General features: G+C 40.1%; 1 protein-coding gene across 6 annotated transcripts in view; it reads left to right on the top strand.

Moving 5' to 3' along the window:
• plcb1 (phospholipase C beta 1) overlaps nucleotides 1-20438 on the top strand; it is a 958218-nt gene that overhangs the window by 798865 nt on the left and 138915 nt on the right. For all 6 annotated transcript variants that reach the window (XM_063056185.1, XM_063056184.1, XM_063056187.1 and 3 more), the window contains 3 exons: nucleotides 2193-2315; nucleotides 5662-5732; nucleotides 13854-13950. In XM_063056185.1, coding sequence (XP_062912255.1) covers nucleotides 2193-2315; nucleotides 5662-5732; nucleotides 13854-13950 — 291 coding nt within the window. The remainder of the gene's footprint in view (nucleotides 1-2192; nucleotides 2316-5661; nucleotides 5733-13853; nucleotides 13951-20438) is intronic.

The following is a 20438-nucleotide window of genomic DNA, read 5'->3' as shown; positions in this document are numbered from 1 at the left end:
AAGTTGACTATTTCTAATCATATTATGCCTCTCCAAATGTTCATAAATCCTGCCTCTCAGGATCTTTTTCATCAAATTACCAACCACTGAAGTAAGGCTCACTGGTCTATAATTTCCTGGGCTATCTCTACTCCCTTTCTTGAACACTAAGTTCCTGAAGCTGGTGGTTTGTGTCCAGAGGCTCCTGTACCACCTTCCTGACGGCAGCAGTGAGAAGAGAGCATGGCCAGGATGGTTGGGAGTCCTTGATGATAGATGCTACTTTTTGTAGGCTTTTCTGTTCAAATATCATATGATCAATTCCCCAGAAAATGCTTCACCATATTTGGATATCAGAACTGCACAAAAAAAAGTGCTGAAATAGCAGCCTGGCTTAATTTGTAATGTAATTGTGAATGACTATTCATAAGAGCATTCCGTCTGTCAATTTTCTGCAATGAACAATTTGCTCTTTCGTGGAAAACATTACCCTTCGTTTATGTTATGACTGACTGTTGCACAGTTTCCTTATAGTGCCATGGCCAGAACTGTAAACAGTATTTCTCTATGGTCTTCCACAGTTGTGTATTCTATGCCCTGTTTAATGAACGCAAGCATCCCATATGCTTTCTTAACCACCCTTTTCTACCAGTGTTGCCATCCCTAGTGATCTTCAAACTTGTACATCAAGGTCTCTCACTTCCTCAGTACTCTCCGGGATTCTGCCATTCATTATGTCTGTCCTACCCTTACTTAACCTCCACAAAATACATCATGTTGCATTGATAGGTATTAAGTTAGTTACACTGTTGATGGCAAGAAAGATAGCTGAAGATTATCCTTCCTGTCATCAACAGTATCACTAACTTTCATGACATCTGCAAACTCATTAATCATACTCGGACACTTACATTCAAATTGTTGATCTATATGACAAACAGCAAGGGTCCCTGCACAGAATCCTGTGGTACATCACTGGTCAAAGGCTTACAATCACATTCAGAGCACTAAATCATCACCCTCCATCTTCTGTTATCAAGTAAATTGATAATTAATCCAGTCATATTAATTATAAGCACAAAAATACTATATTTGTCTGCATTAAATCTGACTACAGCCTCTCCTTGAATGATTCATTGTTCCTTCTCTGTATGCTATACCCATGACAGAACAGTATGATTGATCAGTGCCTGTTACCTCAGGCACAAGCACTATCTGAATAAGTCGTCAATACAGCATTCTCTATTTTTCAATCACTGATAACTTGGTTTTCATTAAGAATCATTGATCGTCTTATCTGTAATGTGTTAAAGGCTTTTTACACAGCAAATGAGCACATAGACGCATTCACACATTACTATTTCAGGAGCTTATCTTTGAGACCTTTGTGATTGTATTCCTCCAAGACTTCGAAGAAATACCCTCCAGATCTTGTTACTGCAAACCAAGTTATTAGTGGTTAAAGTACAGAAACGTCAAGAAACAGAGAGCAGGTCATGCTTGATCTTAGTTCCAAGGATGTAGCTAGGACTATAGGGACAGGTTGGCCAGTTTAGGTCTTTGCTCCTTGAACTGTAGATGGTGAGGCTAAGAGTGAAAGGGGCTGATAGCAGGAAATTGGGACTAGTCGGGTGGACTCTGTGATCTGCAAGTACTTGCTGAGCTAAAGGGCTTGTATTCATGCAGTACTGCTCTATGACTCTATATGGGACCAGTCTTCTAAAATAGAGTTGTTTAGAACTGCATTTTTGCAATCGATGGTGAATCTTTGGACTTCTGTGCTCCAGAGAGTTCTGGAGGATAGATCATCAAGCTGTACGCAGATACATTTTTGGAAGATTGGGGAATTGAGGACTGTGGGGAGCTGGCTCGGAAGAAACCAGAGAGGATCAGCCATGATCATATTAAATGGCAGCGCAGGTCTGAGGGGCCGAATGGCTGACTCCTGTTCTAGTTTCTTGATTTCTCATGTGTTCTTGTGCAGAGAGTAGCTGTGCTAAAGTTTCAGACTAATGAATTTTCATTGACAACTTAGTGTTTATCATATTCTATTTCGGTCTCCAGTAAGTATCATTGTGTAAAATGCTATGTGTAACAGTTTGTATCTTATAGTTTGCTAACTTCTTGTGAGGCCAACTAATATTAAAAGTTATGTTCTTTTTTTGATTTTGCGCATGTTTAAAACTTTAATTACTCCATCCTCTGTACAACAGCCTCATCCAACCACGAGGAACCAGACGTAACCCAACAGTCCAGTGCAGATGGAGCAGAAAAACCTGTGGAAAAGTTAGGGAAAGAGGTGACGGAGCAGAAGGCAGTTGGCAGAAAATCAATAGGTCAGAAAATATGTACTTACTTTCAGCTTTGCCCTAGGACAGATTATCTTGAACTTGATGAATAAACATGCTGCTAATGAGAAGGTTAGGTAGTTAAATGCAAAACCATATTTGCTTACCAGCAGGCTTATAATGAAAGTAACAGTGCATTACTGCAGAAATCATTGTGGAATTGTCAGAATGGAAGTAGATCTTACAGCTCTTTGAATATGTTCCTTGGTGGTCAGTATTCTAATGCTGTATGCCTCACTAGTTGACCAGTGAGAGCGCGAAGGGAGTCAGCTGAGGCCCAAAATGAAGTTTGGTAGCACAATTCATAACTGCCCAAGCACACATTGGCATCTCACAGTAAAACTTACAACTCCCACACCCCTCCTTTACATTGCCCTTTGACCTATTCACTGAGGTTCCACAGCCCTTAACACTGTTGGCTAACAAAGATCTATTAACTACATCATGAACTTGGACTAATTTAATGTTTTGCTCTGCATTTTCCTCCGAGTATCTTCCTGGGGTATATTTCCTAGAATCTCATGGGTACTAATCTGTTTGCTTTAAGTACATAGACCATTTGATTAAAATGGCAGAGGGAGGAATGTAATGCAAAGATTCCATACCAAAGTGAGCATGGCTTATGTGAGAGCTCATGGTTGAAGTGCCACTGTTTCATGACAAGCTGATAGGCTGAGGAAATTAATTAAGAATTAATTTATTATTATTAACAACTTGAGTTCCATGACGAATTTGTCAGTCCAGTCTCCAGGCTGAAATATAAGCACTCCTTGATACACTGAAGAGGTCTGTCAGAAAAAGGAGGCATCAATAATCTTTGAAATCAACTGTAAGTTCCTTCGCAGAGATGGATGTGCACAGAAGCCAGGGCTGAAAGGGCTCTAGGTTGAGTATGATTTATTGAAGAGAAGCAAAATGACACGTCTGTTCAGACATTGTTTGCTGTCACAGTCCCAGCAGCATGCTAGTGCTTCCCAGTAGTCACTCTGTTTTCTTACCTTTTCCTGTTATCAATCATGTTTAATAATAACAATGTGTTTATATTGAACCCTCAATGCAGAAAAATGTAGGCAGTTCACACTGATCAAAATAAGACCTCTAGCTGAATAAGGAGAAGTTAGAAAAGCAAAAAAAAAACAACTGCAAACGCTGGAAATCTGAAGTAGCAGCAGAAAAATGCTGTAAATACGTAGCAGGTCAGGCAGCATTTGTGAAGAAAGAAACTGTGTCAGCATATTAAATTGAAGACTTACATCAGTACTGTTCATTTTTGATCAAGAAATCATCAAACTGAAAGATTACCCCCGTTTCTTTTTTCATAGATTCTGCCTTACCTGTTTAATATTTCCATCAATTTTAATTTTACTTAAGGAAGGGATTCCCAGCCCTTTTTATGCCATAGACCCCTACCAATAACCAAGGGTTCCGTGGACCCCAGATTGGGAACCCATGATTTAAAGAGGCATTAGCACAGCTACCCAAATGCTTTGGATAGGTTTTACGAAGTAATTTTAAGGTGGAAAGAAACACAGTGAAGAAGTTCCTAGAATTAAGGGCTTTCTTGTATAAAGGAGGCATTGAGAGGCAGTAAGCAAATTAGAGGAGCGCAGATAGAAGGTCAGGAGGAAATTCCAAAGGTCTTAGAGGAATGGACACAAAAACATAGGGGTTTGAAAACATTTGATTATTTTCAACTGGAATAGTTACAAGTTAGCAAGCATGGGCTGATAGGTCCAGAGGGCAATCTGAATTACGACATAGGCAGCAGAGCTTTAAAAGACATCTATCTTTTGAAATATTCAAGCCTCAAGGTATCAAAGGCATGATGCAGGGAGCCACTGATGGAAACCTGAGGTAAAAGTGCAGGAGGTAGAAGAGAAACCCATGCAAATTATTCTCTTTTTTTTCAAATAATTGAGAATGGAACAAGGAGGGTTCAAACCTAGCCAACAAGGCAGCAGTGGTGGGGTGCTGAGGAGGACGAGATGGTTGATTTTGACAAGGAGGCCAGATTACCTCACACACTATTATGTCAAGTGTCATCATGACATTGATTAGGATTCTTTCAGAACTGTGGCAGGGATGGAAACCAAATTGGAGGGATTCAGTCAAGGAGTTCTAGGTAATACGGACAGCACTTAGGAGTATACAACACATTAGGGCTTTTGGATGACTGCAGATGGGACAGTCAACTTCTAAGTATCAAAGTTTGGCTTTTTGAGCAAGGCACAATAATAGATACCCTCTAAAAACAACCCTCAGCTTTTGTGAGAACAAAGAGACACATCTCCTGAAATAACATACATCAAAGTTGCTGGTGAACGCAGCAGGCCAAGCAGCATCTATAGGAAGAGGTGCAGTCGACGTTTCAGGCCGAGACCCTTCGTCAGGACTAACTGAAGGAAGAGTGAGTAAGGGATTTGAAAGTTGGAGGGGGAGGGGGAGATCCAAAATGATAGGAGAAGACAGGAGGGGGAGGGATAGAGCCGAGAGCTGGACAGGTGATAGGCAAAAGGGGATACGAGAGGATCATGGGACAGGAGGTCTGGGAAGAAAGACAAGGGGGGGGGGTTGACCCAGAGGATGGGCAAGATGTATATTCAGAGGGACAGAGGGAGAAAAAGGAGAGTGAGAGAAAGAATGTGTGCATAAAAATGAGTAACAGATGGGGTACGAGGGGGAGGTGGGGCCTTAGCGGAAGTTAGAGAAGTCGATGTTCATGCCATCAGGTTGGAGGCTACCCAGACGGAATATAAGGTGTTGTTCCTCCAACCTGAGTGTGGCTTCATCTCCACAGTAGAGGAGGCCGTGGACAGACATGTCAGAATGGGAATGGGATGTGGAATTAAATCTCCTGAAATATCCAGTTATCAAGCTATTGACTCCTTTATCTTAAATTTCCTTATTTAAGGGGAAATACAGATAGCCGGGATATCACCAAGGAAAATAAAGCAAACCTGAAAATTTAGGTGGACCTAGCCCCTTCACCAGCTATTCCTCCAAGAAAGAAGTGCTCAACTGGTGACTTGAAAGTAAAATTTCTGCACGGATATGGAGATCTCAGGGAAAAGAAATTGGCCGCTCCCATGTACTCCTAAATCTTGCTAATGTTCTTTCTAAGGATATTTGCTTAAGTAACCTCTGTTTGATGCAGTCTGTCACCTGAAACAAGCATCTATGTAATTACTGCACAACCTGATGAAGCCATGGAGCAGGCTTAACCTAAACTTAACTCACAATTAGTGTATCAACAAACCAAAAATATTAACACAATTCAGTTTGTTTTTGCCTCACCAGAAGTAATATCCTGTTGATTATTATTATATGACTGCAGGAGAAGGAGATGCAGAGAGTGAAGATGAAGATGATGATGATGAAGATTCCAAAAAATCTTCAATGGATGAGGTAGGCAATTGTATTACTTTGTGGTATCTGTGCAGTGCTTGATTTCTGGTAAAGCAAATTCTGCTAAAAGATGAAATCGTTTCTAGAATCCTTATTTTGGAAAGGTGTCCAAGTCAAATGCTTGGAATCATTTCCAGTTTAATATATTACTTGAAGCAAGACTCTGGGGCATTTCCACACAGGTTCTTTGAAATCAACTTTGAAAACACCGTGGTGTATTCCCTACCTCTGAGCCCACCACTTAAGGCCCTCAGAAATATATTTATCCTGATATTTTAGATCTCTGCAGCCGTGTTCAATGCACTATTTTTTTGCATGAGTCATTAAACCAGAAGTTTAATCTCCCAAGTGAATTTCCAAGGTTTCATTTAGCAATCGAAGAAAAGTAAGAGTCTTGGTGTGACCTTTATTCTTTTTTATTCCAAATCATTTAGAATTTAAGCACTTAGTTGTCTCTATTAGTTATGTGGGCTTGTATTGCAATAAAAATGGGAAATGCTGGAAATAGTTCATGCATACAGGAAACATCAGTGAGAGTGGAACAGAGTTAATATTTCAAGTCATTTACTTTTCATTGGGATATAGAAAAAATACAGTTTACAAAGATGAAGTTGCATAGAAAAGGCAAAGGGATAGGAAAAAAAATCAGAAGGAAGATCTGTAGTTGGGTGGAAATGAAGAGAGATTGAATGACATGAGATAATGCTGCTGGTAGAATAATGAATGACAAGGCTGTGTTAAGGGGTGGTGTATATAAGGGGAAGACATCTGAAGCTCCAGAGGAGGAATGTGAAAACAAAACTGAATGCTATGCAATCTGAAGTACAGGACGGAATAGGCAGGTCATCTGTAACTGTTGATTTTAATGAGGAATTTGGAAGGACGTATCTAGTTTACGTGGAACATGAAATGTTGTCCATCTAGCTTGCTTTGAGTTTCATTGGAACATTGTTGATTGGCTTCCCCTATGTAAAGGAGACCAAATGACGATTATCAATTGCAGTTTGCTGAATTGGAAGAAGTGCAAATGAACAACTTCTTTACCTGGTAGAAATGTTTGGGTCTTTGGACAATGGGAAGAGAGCAGGTGTCTCTTAGCATCTTCTAAGTTGCATGGAAAGATGCCATAAGAAGGGGCTTAAGACCTGGTGGAAGTGGGAAAGTGAACCAAAGTTTTGTGGAGGGAATGGTCTCGTTAAATGCAGAAAGGGATGGGGAAGTTGTGGCTGGTGGTATCATTGTATTGGGTGAGTGGGATATTACAGAGGGTGATCTTTTCAAAATGGAGAGTTGCAATTAAACGGTGAAGATATGGTAAACCTGTTCCTAATTCTTAGTGGGACAAGAGAGAATAAATGCAGTATTGCAAGAAATAGAACAGAAAGGGTTGACATACCCTGTCAACCTCAGCAGAGGAAAAAAGGGAGATATTTTGGAAAAGCACTGATATGAAAGGTGGCACCATCCGAAAGGAGCAATGAAAATAGGCAAATTGGAAAAATGAAATGGATCATCCCTTAAAAGAAGAAGGTGCAGGTGTGAATGTGGTCAAAATAGTGCTGGGAGTTCATTGATTTGTAGTAGATATTGGTGAGCAACTTGTCCTGAAACAGAGGAAGAAGCAGAGAAAGAGAAGGGAAAAGCCTGAGGTGAATGTGGGAAAGGGCTTGCTAACTTACAGTTGCCTGCCATTTTAATTCTCCATCTCAGTCCCACTCTAACCTCTATGTCTTTGGGTTCCCACGTTATTCTGATGAACCTAGACATAATGTTTAGTCAAAGAATATCTCACCAGAAAAGCACAATGCCACGTGTGAAACTTAACTCCTATTTACAAGTTCATAAGATAAACCATTTGCCCTTCACCACCATGGTCTGCTGACACCATGGTCTCTCCCTGTCTCCAACCAACCACCAACCTTCTGTTCTCTCTGCACCTCCCTATTTCTCTGAAATCTAAGACTTATTTTATCTATGACTTTTCCCCAGTTCTGGTGAAAGGTCATCACCTTGAAATGTTAACTCTGTTTCCCTCTCCACACATGTTTGCTGATCTGCTTGGTATGTCCAATGTTTGTTTGCTTCATTTCTCCAGGTAACTGCTTGCTCAATGTTATAAGAATGTTTCACTCTTGTCAGTTTTGCCAGGATGTCTTACAGAAGTGGCCAAGTGTTTAAGGCATCGGACTAGCGACCTGAAGGTCGTGAGTTCGAGCCCCAACCGAGGCAACATGTGTTGTGTCCTTGAGCAAGGCACTTAATCACACATTGCTGTGCGATGACACTGGTGCCAAGCTGTATGGGTCCTAATGCCCTTCCCTTGGACAACATTGGTGTCGTGGAGAGGGGAGACTTGCAGTATGGGCAACTGCTGGTCTTCCATACAACCTTGCCCAGGCCTGCACCCTGGAGAGCGAAGACTTTCCAGGCGCAGATCCATGGTCTCGCAAGACTAATGGATGCCTTTACTTTACTTACACCAGAACGGAGACCAGTAAAGTTGGAGTTAATGAGTGGACTGTAATCAGGGTCTGGAAAGAGGCTGTGTAAACATCAAAATCAGGTGGAATTGGGAGGTCTGTTGTTTAAACATAGTGATTGTAACTGACTTCACCGCCTCCTTTTGCAATGAGTTCGAGATACCAACCACTATGTGTGTAAAGCTGCAGGTAGGTTCATTGACCAGTACATGGCCCCTAGTGCATAGGTGGGTGGTAGATTCTGTGGGAAGTCAATGAGAATGTGATTCCTCGGTGAACTGGCTTAGATTTGATGGGCTAAATGCCCTTTTATTTTATGTCCAAAGAAAATTTGTGAATAATTGTAGAAAAGGGAGTGCAGAATTGGTAGAGTGTAAGAGGAAGAGCGCTTCCAAGGCTTCATATATTTCCAGGAAAACATGGAGCTGTTCGCACTAAGCTTTCTCCTAACACCCTGTATAATTGTCCTTGGCACATAACTGTTTGAACATATTTTATATTCCATTTTATCTGGTGCAGGTAATATATTTGATATTCAATTTCAGAACTGTTCAGAATAAGTAAGTATTACTTGAGAGTCACAATGCTCTTTCTGAAAAATAAAACTGAGAACACTTAAATGGGTTTTGCAAATGTTGTCTGATTCACTTTAAGTCTCAAATTTATGGATTATAAATTTATCACCTACTGTGTAAGCAATTAACAGTAATTAAAATAAATGTATTTCTGGAAATCATTCATTATTCCTTTGGAATTTATTATCGCATACTGATTGTACAAAAACATCAAAGAAAATTAAGATAATCTTTAACCAAATCATGATTGGGACTTAATTGGATTATTTAAATACATTTGTGGCATGTCTGATATTTTATGTCTGCAGCAGGACATGAGGTATATACATGAACCTTCATTAGTAGTTACAGCACAAACTGTGCAGAAAGCAAGGTATCCATAGAATAAAATAGATAGGGCTACAAAATTCAGAGACAAACATTTGTCCCATACTTTTTAAATTAGATGTAATATTTAAATAAAAAAGGCACTTATCAAAAAGTATTAGGTTTTCATTTTCTTTGCTTGGAGAGTGAATAAACTTTAGTGCTTGTCTAATACAGATTCAGATTTGATGAAGTTTTACATAATGCTGTTCTTTAGCTTATAAATAAAAAAATCTGCACAGTACTCTTTCATATAGTAACTGATCTTTTGTCTTTGCATTGCTTGATGAAAATGAAAACAAATTCCATTTATATCACCTATTTCAGCATTTCACAGAAATATAATTGGGCAGAGAATGGATAGCAGGACAGGGAAAGACACTCAGAATGGAATAAGTTGTCCAAAGAAGTCAAATTCATGCAAACTGTAATTTTTAATAAAAGTTTGCATAGAATTTTCACATCTTGTTGCAGAATATGAAACATAAAATATGCTAGAAATATATTACATTATGTACTGAATGCCTCTGTATAGGTTGATAAAATAAAATCATAACTCCCAGGGATGATTTTTTTTACCTCCAACATGTGATAATATGTGCCAAAGATTAATAGTGGTTTTAAGAAATACTATATTCAATTTACTGACAGGAATGTTGATAACTGTTGGTGAGAATATAGTGCACCATAAGGTGAATGAGAATTGAATGTGTTTTACTGTTTGTTTAGACTGGTGCTGTTCTCAGTTTCTTACATGGATTTGCACTGTTTGATGTGAGTGGGTTTGCTGACCACAAAGTTCTAAACTCAAGTCCTATTGGATATAAATAGCCATGAGCACTCTCACTAAAGGGAGATTATACTGAAACCACCCAATCTTCAAAGACTAGTTACCTGCCAAAGACTAGTTAGCTGCCAATGCCCACTAGTTGAGTGGTGAGTCACCCCTCCCTACCAAGGGGAAGATGGTTCCAACTAACAAAACACAGTTCATTTATTTTCAGTGATACACATTTAAATCGAAACAACATTCTTAAAATACATTTAAAACTCGCAGAGGATTTCTATCTTAAACATTTCCAAATTACAAACTATTTCTTAAACACAAAGCACAAAGCGTTTCTTAAGCATTAAGGATTTCTCAAACACAAAGGAATACTAAAACACAGGCACAAATCTTATAAGCTAAAAAGATGTGCCATGATGCAGACAAATGAATCACCCAGCACAGAAACCAAAGCTGGAGAAATGTATTCTCATTCACCCTGTATTTCTTTCAGGTTTATTAATGTTCTTTACCCTATTCCTAATAAGCCTGAATGCTCTCTTTATTTATAGCCTTTTTCTCCCACTTGAGTGACTTCACAAGCATATGATATTTCATCAGATATACTTTTAATACAAATAGTTTAAAGGCATTTTTGGAGGCATAGACATTTTAATGTTCATAGTTCACAAATAATGCTGTGAAGCTAACTTAAAACTCCCAACTATAAACATATCAGTTTTTGATATTATCTACCTTTTCTGCATACTTCCTTCAACTAAACAACTTCAGAGTAAGCTTGTCTGTTTGAAACAACTCATTGTCGTATACTCTACTCTTGAGCAATAATAAAGCAGGTGTAGTGAGCTAGCATCTGCTTTCACAGCCAGAGCATATACAAAATACAGAACTTGTTTGCTTTAACTTCAGGCTGATTATTGCTTTCCACTTACATTTTAACAACTCATGACTGACTTCCATTTATGACCAGAAATTAACAATATATTGTTAGAAGTTTACTTATATTGTTTTTGAATTGGCAACTGCTGTTTAGCAAGCAAAATTAGCAAACATGAGACAAGCAAATATTGGTCATAACTGTAACTACCAGGTTATAAATAGATTTTTTTCTGAACAATTCTGAAGCCAAAGAAAAATAAACAAATCAACATATTTTATGCAGAGCCATGTAAGCGAAGGTGAAGATGAACAGGTGAAAGCGTAGAGGAGACAGTTCGAGAGGTCAGGACTCAAGAAACTGAACCACCACTGGTGAAAAACAAACAAGACGCTTGCCATTTAAGAGCAGCCAGTTAAAAGTGGCAAAATTAAGAGATGTGGAGAGATTGTGAATGTATTTAAACACAGAGGAGAATTTTAAACAAGATTTTGAAAAAAAAATCAACCAATGTAGGTCGAGGCCAAAGGGTAAAAATGGTGATATTTATTCTCACCTGGAACATGGTATATTATGTCCCAAAAGAGGGTCACTGGAATTCTTTTTGTGTTCTTCAGCTGCTGCAAACATATTCCTGATAAGCAAAGAAAATAAAGGGGAAATTTGTCTCTTAGCAACATTCACAGATCCTGACATCCCAGTAACTTATCATGCCAGCTCTGAAAAGGCAGAGGTAATGGGCTCTAGTCCCATGCCAGAGCAGAACAATCTGGACAGATACTCTAATATCTGTCTGATATCTGGGGATACAAATTGACAATAAGCTGGACTGGTCAAAGAACACTGAGGCTGTCTACAAGAAGGGTCAGAGCCGTCTCTATTCCCTGAGGAGACTGAGGTCCTTTAACACCTGCCGGACGATGCTGAGGATGTTCTACGAGTCTGTGGTGGCCAGTGCTATCATGTTTTCTGTTGTGTGCTGGGGCAGCAGGCTGAGGGTAGCAGACACCAACAGAATCAACAAACTCATTCATAAGGCCAGTGATGTTATGGGGATGGAACTGGACTCTCTGACGGTGGTGTCTGAAAAGAGGATGCTGTCTAAGTTGCATGCCATCTTGGACAATGTCTCCCATCCACTACATAATGTACTGGTTGGGCACAGGAGTACATTCAGCCAGAGACTCATTCCACCGAGATGCAACACTGAGCGTCATAGGAAGTCATTCCTGCCTGTGGCCATCAAACTTTACAACTCCTCCCTTGGAGGGTCAGACACCCTGAGCCAATAGGCTGGTCCTGGACTTATTTCCTGGCATAATTTACATATTACTATTTAACTATTTATGGTTTTATTACTATTTATTATTTATGGTGCAACTGTAACGAAAACCAATTTCCCCCGGGATCAAGAAAGTATGACTATGACTCATACTGTATCAAGGGAATGATTGCTGAACACATTGTTCATCAAGTGAAATGTTTAAACCAAACTCTATCTCATTCTCTCAGGTAAATGTAAGGTTCCACGGCACTATGTCTTGGAAAGCAGCAGTGGTATCCGCATTGACTTGTAAGGCTGATCAACACCTCCACCCACTAACCCACCCCCCACACCCCCAACCGCCATTACTTTATCATTTCCTGTCAGTCACCTTATGTGCAGGCACTTCTGTGCCTAGCATCAGTTTATAGACACACAATCAATCTCTGCATATAACCTATCTTTATATATTTATATTTATTGTATTTTTCATTGTTATTGTGTTCCTATGTGCTGCATTGGACGTGCAGTCATAATTATTTTGTTCTCCCTTACACTTCTCTACTGGGAATAACATTGATCAATCTTGAGTCTTGACAATCTTAAAATATTTACCCTTCAGTCAACATCATAAAGAAATAGATAAGCACATGCTTTGCTACAGATTCTTGTTTTAGAATGTTGCCAAATTTCCTACAATACAGCAACGAGTACAACTTAAATGCATGTCATCAGCTGTTAAGTATTTTGGAATGCCACGACATTGTGAAATATGCTATATACGTTAAGTTGACAGAGGCCACAGAATTAGTTGCAGATAGTTAAGTTCATTTCAAGCTACCCCCATGTTGGCCAAGACACTAGTAATACCTCTTTTGCTCTTTTTCAAAATACTGCCTTGAGATTTTCCACCTCATGCACACCCAGCCCAGACAAATCCCAGGATTAATATCTCATTCAGGAAATGGCACTTTCATTAGTGCACAACTTTCTCAGAACTGCATGTATGTGTAGCCAAGAATTTATTCTAATTCTGATGTGTAACATGAACACAATCTTCTGAGTGTGAAACCAGAACGGTACCAATTCTGGATGATGTTGACTCTGTTGCTGAGATAAGTACTAAAATAATCTAAGTTCCTTCCTCTGTGCCTTCAGCTTAAGAAGATGTGCTTGACCTTTGCTCTGTTCTTATTCAGTGCAGGAAAATGGAGAACAAATTTATACTGCACATCCCTTTACTTGTGGAGATTGGTCAAACCCAGCAACTGGAAGTTAGCAATATTTCCAATTTCCCCCGGGATCAATAAAGTATGACTATGACTATGACTTCTTTATCTGCTGCTACCTCAGAAAATGTTCCTTCACAAGGCTGATATCATTGGAAATAAAACACAGTGCAGTAAAAATTTGTTCCTTGTTGCAAAAACTGTCCAATCTTGCAATGTTTGCATGTTGTATTCCATTTCAAAAATTTGAATCATGGGAGATGTAAACACTGACCTTGGTCCACCATGTCTACACCAACCAAGAATTACCTATTTATTCTCATTCCAAATACATGATCAATTGTTCTATGCCTTGCCGATTCAAGTACTTTCCTAGATACCTGAATGGTTGCATTGACTTAAATAGGGAGAAAAAATGGTGCCAGAGTCTAATGCACATCTGTTGCTACGTCGCACATTTGGGGTCATGATTAGTAATAAATTTCTATTGCACACGTACTCCAGCTACAGAGTTCTAACATTTTGCTAACTTTTATATTGTAGGGAACTGCTGGCTGTGAAGCAAACGCCACAGAGGAAATGTCCAATCTGGTTACCTACATTCAACCTGTAAAGTTTGAATCCTTTGAAGTGGCTAAGAGTGAGTGGCTTCTTATTTGTCACATTGTGCTGTACTGAATATGATAACTTTTTGCTGTCATTGTAAGATTTATCCTGCAACCAAAAGTAGCCTGTAGGTATTCAAAGGCTTTCACTGGAAAACGTGCTGTTAAAGGATGTGAATTTAAGAGGAAGGTAAATAAATATGAGAGTGAGAAAGAACGTGTGTGTACAGCTGATGCAGAGGAAGGAATTAAGCCTGCCTGGAGCATAAATAGCCTGCTCTTGTCTTGCAGAATCCTCCATGCAACAAAAGTCTGTACATTTCCTGACTGTGACCATCTGTAGAGCTCCCAGCTGATGCATCATTCAGAATGTTGTAGTGCACTCAAAGCTTCTGCAGCAGATTGACAACAGAAGTCAAATTCACGTTTTTCTTTTAGGATTTACTTACACGTCACAAACTTTCTCTCTTTCAATTTGTTACTGAGTCATCAAATCTTCTTTGCTAGTTTTGTTTTGGTTAGTGACAGCCACTATTTTCATGGGGGTCTGTTGACAGCCAGACTGAGGACACTGTGAAAAGCCGCATATTTGAGCTTCAAAGAGGTTGTAAATGAAACATCTATCCTTCTGGTTGCATTTGCTCCAGGAAGTTGTTCTTCAGCAGCATTAATTCATTGCGCCGTTAACTACTTAATGGAGAGAAAGGTTGTTTACCTTGGAAATTGTTGAAATGATATTTTGGAAGTTAATTAAAGTTGATCAGTCATTCTGTCATGCTTGTCAGCCATCTATGCTCTCTTATGACATGTCAGCTGTTTGGTCCTAATATCTGTTTTGTTAAAGGAAAGCAGGGTGGAAGAGGCTGTCACAATCAAATGGCACCAATGTTGCTGAGAAAGGAGAGCACTGTTACTGAGGGTAAATTGGATGGATACCAGGTCAGGTGGCAGTAGTGCTTTGAATGGAAGGGAGGGGCTATGCTGAGAGTTGTGCTTGACACAGTCAGGTGTCAGGAGAGGGTGCTTGCTCTATATGGGTGTTGGACCAGTCAGGAATGGCACTGGTCAGGGTGAAGGAAGCTTGCTATGGGCTGGAGAGAACACTTTTCTTGTTGAACTGGAGCATCTGGAGAAGGTGCAACATAGCGAGAGAAGAACAGGGAGCAAGCGATGACTGTCAATTGAATGAAGGAGAAAGTAAATTGCTGGTGTGAATAAAAAAAACAGAGGGGATATGAGAATAATGGGAATTTTCCTTTTAATTTACGACCTAATTTGGGGCAAAAAGTGGAGTAAGCTTCTGGAACACTTTGAATAAGATGCTTGATTATCATGCCAAACAAGTCTGAGTTCCCTTTAATGTCTACTCAGGGTTATCTCTGATTCATGTAACTGGTGTACTTCCATCAAATTTTGCCCCCATGTAATTGACACCAGGAAGTGCAAGAAAGTATCTTTGGTATACTGCTTCTGAAAGCTGATGTTGTATTGTCCATAGAGAGACTTATTTGGTACTTGACAATTTGAATCAAAACTTATGCAGTTATTTTTTTAAAAAAGTATTAATTTAAGTTTTTTACAGTTAATTTTATTTAACACTGGACAAGTATCATGTTTGCTTTTAAGATGTATGTTTACTGAAAGGAGAAATTTAATTCTTATACTTTGCAGAAGAGATTGTCACTTGCAGAGAGATTAGAAACAGAGATGTTTGAATCAGCAGTCATAGAAAGTCTCTTTCCCTTTGTTCATCTCTTTTCTGGTCCAGCGGCTGCAAAATTAGGCCTTAATGAACATCAGGACTTCAGAAGCAATGCTTGCCTCTCCCCTCATACCAGCCTTGGTTTGGTGGAAAAATCTTGCCAAACTTTTAGGCAACTTGCTGGTGGCGTAGTGGCATCAGTGCTGGACTTTGGGACGAAGAGTCAGCCGGCTCCCCTGCACGCTTTCCATCCATGCTGGGTTACAAGCTGGTGATCTCTTTGGAAACTCACCCGGCAGAAGGCAATGGCAAACCACTGCTGTAACTTGCCTCGTACGCAGTTCCCACTACGTCAGAAAGGCATGGAGGGAAATCGCTAACCGGAGAAACTCCGGATGCGACGTACCTTTCCTTCCTTTCCAGTGGAAAAGTATAACTGAGTGCACCAATCAGGTCCATTCTGGATGAACATTCTCTGCTAAACTGGCCCTAAAACATCAGCAGATATGATGGGAGGGTGTGACGCATGTTATATTAGCTTTGAAGGCAAGCTGATAATGAAGTGTATCTTACTGATCCTGGTGGCTCAGAAGGGTAACTTCAGTATTCAGCTGCTGCCAGTTATCTGACTCAGCACCATCTTTGAGTGAGCACCATCATTAACATGAGAAAATAACCTATCTGATCTTACACCACTCTCACTTGATGTTAGTACAGCCTCCATTATAGATTCCAGAGTTGGGCTTAAATGCAAATTCTTTTTTTTGCATGCTTGGTGCTTTTATTTGTGCTTTATATTCATAATTGATTCTTTCATTTTTATAAAAGTACTTCTATATTTTTAATCTTTAAAAAATTAATTATTTATGAGTATCAGAGAGAGACTGTCAATGAGCAATGCCAATACGGTGCCCAAGGCAGAGTTGCCTCAGAGACCTCACAGACAGCTGTTGCTATGGCCTCATGATAGTGGAAAGTTTCGAGTAATCTGCTTTCTTGTTAAAGTGCTGAATATCATTTAGTAATTTTTAGCTTGTTGAAATTTTTGCATTTTCCTAGAATGAATGGGCTATCCTATCTTTTGAGATACATTTTGCAGTAAGTCCCATCTGACTAGCTTTGACGGAAAATACATTTTATTAGGTAATTTTCTGTTGCTTTGAGTATAATTTTCGTGTGTATTCAATGTTCAGTGTAGCTGCAAGATCATTAAAACAACATTTCACAATTATTTAGAATATGCACATGCCTATGGTCGGATATTTCAAACAGCTCTGTTAGTAGAAATCCTTTTCCGTTAATTAAATTTAATAATTTACTCTCCTCCTTCTCCCCATCCCTTGATTGTTTGGGAAAAACATCCTTTAATGTTGAATCTTTGCAGCCTCACTTTATTGTAGTGTATGTAAAATGAAAGACATATGACTTCTGCTATGAGGCAGTAAAATCAATTTTAAAAGACAGTTGTACTTTGTTGACAGAAGCATGGTATTAGTACATTTTATCTTCCCTTTAAACACATGAGTTGTGGGACAAACAAAAATTCACATGTTCGAGCTGAGTTAATTTTCTTGTTAAGACCAGTAGATATAGGAGCAGAATTAGGCTATTTGGTCCATCACATTTGCTCCTCCATCTGATTGTGGCTGATTTATTTTTCTCTCTCAATCCATTATCCTGCCTTTTTCCCGTAACCTTTGACACCATTACTAATGAAGAATCTATCGATCTCAGCTTTAAATATACCCCCCCACCAGAGGTGCTACCCCTCCCTGTCCACCTTTGGTCCCCACCTGGCACTCAGCTCTCACCTGTGGCTCCCCGTAGCTGTTTGCATGCGACAGCGGCCACACCCCGGGCAACAGCTCGACAAGCCGGCTAAACCAGGTGAGGGTAGCTGACGGGTCTCAAACCCTCGGTGAGATAGGGAGTTGTCTATCCCAGCATGTGAAGACAGACTCCGGCGGATTGAGCGGATGAGACCAATGGAAGGTCCAACGGTCAAGAAGGCGGTCTCTGCAAGCGTCGTGGAACGTGTAGAGCAGGACAAGACACAGAAGACGTCCTGGTCATCCACTGCGCCTAGTCCCATCTCCAGCCGTCTAGACTCTGTCTTGCCACTGGATCCAGATGGGAATTGTGAAGAGAGAGTGAGGCTGACGCTGCGCAACTCTCCCTCACTTAAATCCAAATCATGTGCTGGTCTCGACACCATCATTATGGTGTCGAGGCCCTCATCGACGTCAACGATGGACGAACAACAACAACAAATATACCCAATGATTTGATCTCCACAGCTATCTGTGACAATGAATTTCACAGATTCGCCATTCTCTGGTAAAAGAAACTCCTCCTCATCTCTGTTCTAAAGGAAAATCTATTCATTCTGAAGCTATGCCTTCTTGTCCAAGACGTGTACACTACTGGAAACATCCTCTCCATATCCACTCTACCCAAAGCTTTCAGAATTTGGTAAGTTTCAATAAGACTTTTCTCAACCCCCTGTTCAGTGAGTATAGCCCAGAGCCTTCAAACTCTCCTCATATGTGAATTCTTTCATCCCTAGGATCATTCTCATAAACCTCTTTTGGACTCCCTCCAATACTAGGACATTCTTTCTTAGATATGTGGTCCTAAACTGCTGACAGTCCTGCAAATGTGGTCAAGCCAATGGCTTATATAGCCTCAGCATTACACCTTTGCTTTTATATTCCAGTCCTCTTGAAATGAATGCTAACATTACAATTGCCTTCCTTACTACCAACTCAATCTACAAGTTAACCATCAGGGAATTCTGTACTAAAACTCCCAAGTCCCTTTGCACCTCTGATTTCAGAATTCTTTCCCCATTTCTTATTGTGAGAGTAGCACAATGATGCATCTCACATAAAGACTATTGAGAGGCCAACAGCTTTTGTAATTAAGGGAAAGAAGATTGTGATTCATTGTACATTCATTCAGAATAAGGGAATTGCTAAAACCAGAGGACACAGCCTCAGAATGGAGGGGCGTCCTTTTAGAATGGAGATGAAGAGGAATTTCTTTAGCCAAAGAGTGGTGAATCTGTGGAATTTTTTGTCACAGGCAGCTGTGGAGGTCTAGTCTTTATGTATATTTAAGGCAGAGGTTGATAGATTTGTGATTGGTCAGGGCAGGAAGGGATACAGGGAGAAGACAAGGGATTGGGGCTGAGAGGAAAATTGGATCAGCCATGATGAAATGGCAGAGCAGATTCGATGGGCCAAATGATGTAATTCTGCTCCTATGCTTATGGTCTTAAAGAATTGTCTCTTGAATTCATACTCAGCATCTGGCCCACCTTAGATGTAATGTTGTGTAACTACTGCTGCACAGATAGTTTCACTGGTTTGTTTGAGAAACTGGGTGTACAGCCCAGTTAATGATGAAAAATAATACGGCAGGTGCCGGAAAACTGAAATGAAGCAGAAAATGCTGGAAACAACGGATAAGGCAAATTTTCTGGAAGGAGGAACAGAGTTCACTTTTCAGGTTATGACAAGAGTCTGACCTGAAGTATTCACACTGCTTCTCTCTCCACAGATGCTGTCTATCCTGCTGAGTGTTTCCAGCATTTTCTATTTTGATTAATGAGGTTTAATAATTGGAAATCAATCAGTAATGGGCTAATTATTGGCACATACAGTGGGAAACTTTGTTCTGCATGCTATCTAGCTGGATCATCCCACACGTAAGGACATCAGGGCAGTCTGAAAGGAAAACAATACCAGAATGCAGAATATAGTGTTAAAGTTACATGGGCAGCACAGAAGTGTAGCAATTAGCACAACCTTAACAGCGCCATTGACCCAAGTTCAATTTCACTGCTGTATGTTAGGAGTTTGTATATTCTCCCCATGACCACGTGGGTTTCCTCCGGGTGCTCTGGTTTCCTCCCACAACCCAAAAGTGTACAGGTTAGTTGGTTAATTGCTCACGAGTGTAATTGGCTAGCATTGGCTCAATGGGCTGGAAAGGGCTGTCACCATGCTGCATCTCTTAAAAAATAGATAAGGCACAAGGGTTATGGGGAGGTAACTCATGAGATCAAGAAATCACCTCTATTAAACAAGCAGTCTGTTTCAGAGTTTTATAACAGTGGGGTAGAAGATGGCGTTGAGCCTGGTGGTATGAGTTTATAAGCTTTTGTGTCTTCTGCTCAATAGGAGTGGTGTGAAGAGATTGTGTAGGGTAGGAGGGCTCTTTTGTTATGTTGGCTGCTGTAGACAGAGTCAGTGGAGTGGAGGCAGTGTTCCTGGGTCAGTGATCCCAAAGCTTCATCTCACAATTGAGGGGTCATGGATCCAAATTGTGCCATGAGGTTGTGAAGCATCTGGCCTGATTTTAGAGCAGCTTGTGTTTGAGCCCATCAGGGGATCAGCTATTCTGGATTGGGTCTTGCGTAATGAACTGGATTTGATTAGGAAGCTTAAGATAAAGGAACCCTTAGGAGACAGTGATCATAATATGGTGGAATTTACCGTGCAATTTGCAAGGGAAAAGCTAAAGTTAGATGGATCAGTATTACAGTGGAGTAGAGGGAATTATAAAAGCATGAGAGAGGATCTGCCCAAAGTTGATTGGAAGGGGACACTAGCAGGGATGATGGCAGAGCTGCAATGGCTGGAGTTTCTGAGAGCAATTTGGAAGGCACAGGCTAGACACACCACAAAGGAGAAGTATTCTAAAGGCAGGATGATGTAACCATGGCTGACAAAGAAAGTCAAAGCCAACATAAAAGCAAAAGAGAAGGCACATAATAGAGCAACTGATAGTGGGAAGTTGGAGGATTGGGAAGTTTCT

Source organism: Mobula hypostoma, chromosome 8 (assembly GCF_963921235.1).
Source record: "Mobula hypostoma chromosome 8, sMobHyp1.1, whole genome shotgun sequence".
Classification (NCBI taxonomy): domain Eukaryota; kingdom Metazoa; phylum Chordata; class Chondrichthyes; order Myliobatiformes; family Myliobatidae; genus Mobula; species Mobula hypostoma.
The sequence above is the reverse complement of the archived record's forward strand: the minus strand, read 5'-3'. Positions and strand labels throughout refer to the sequence as shown.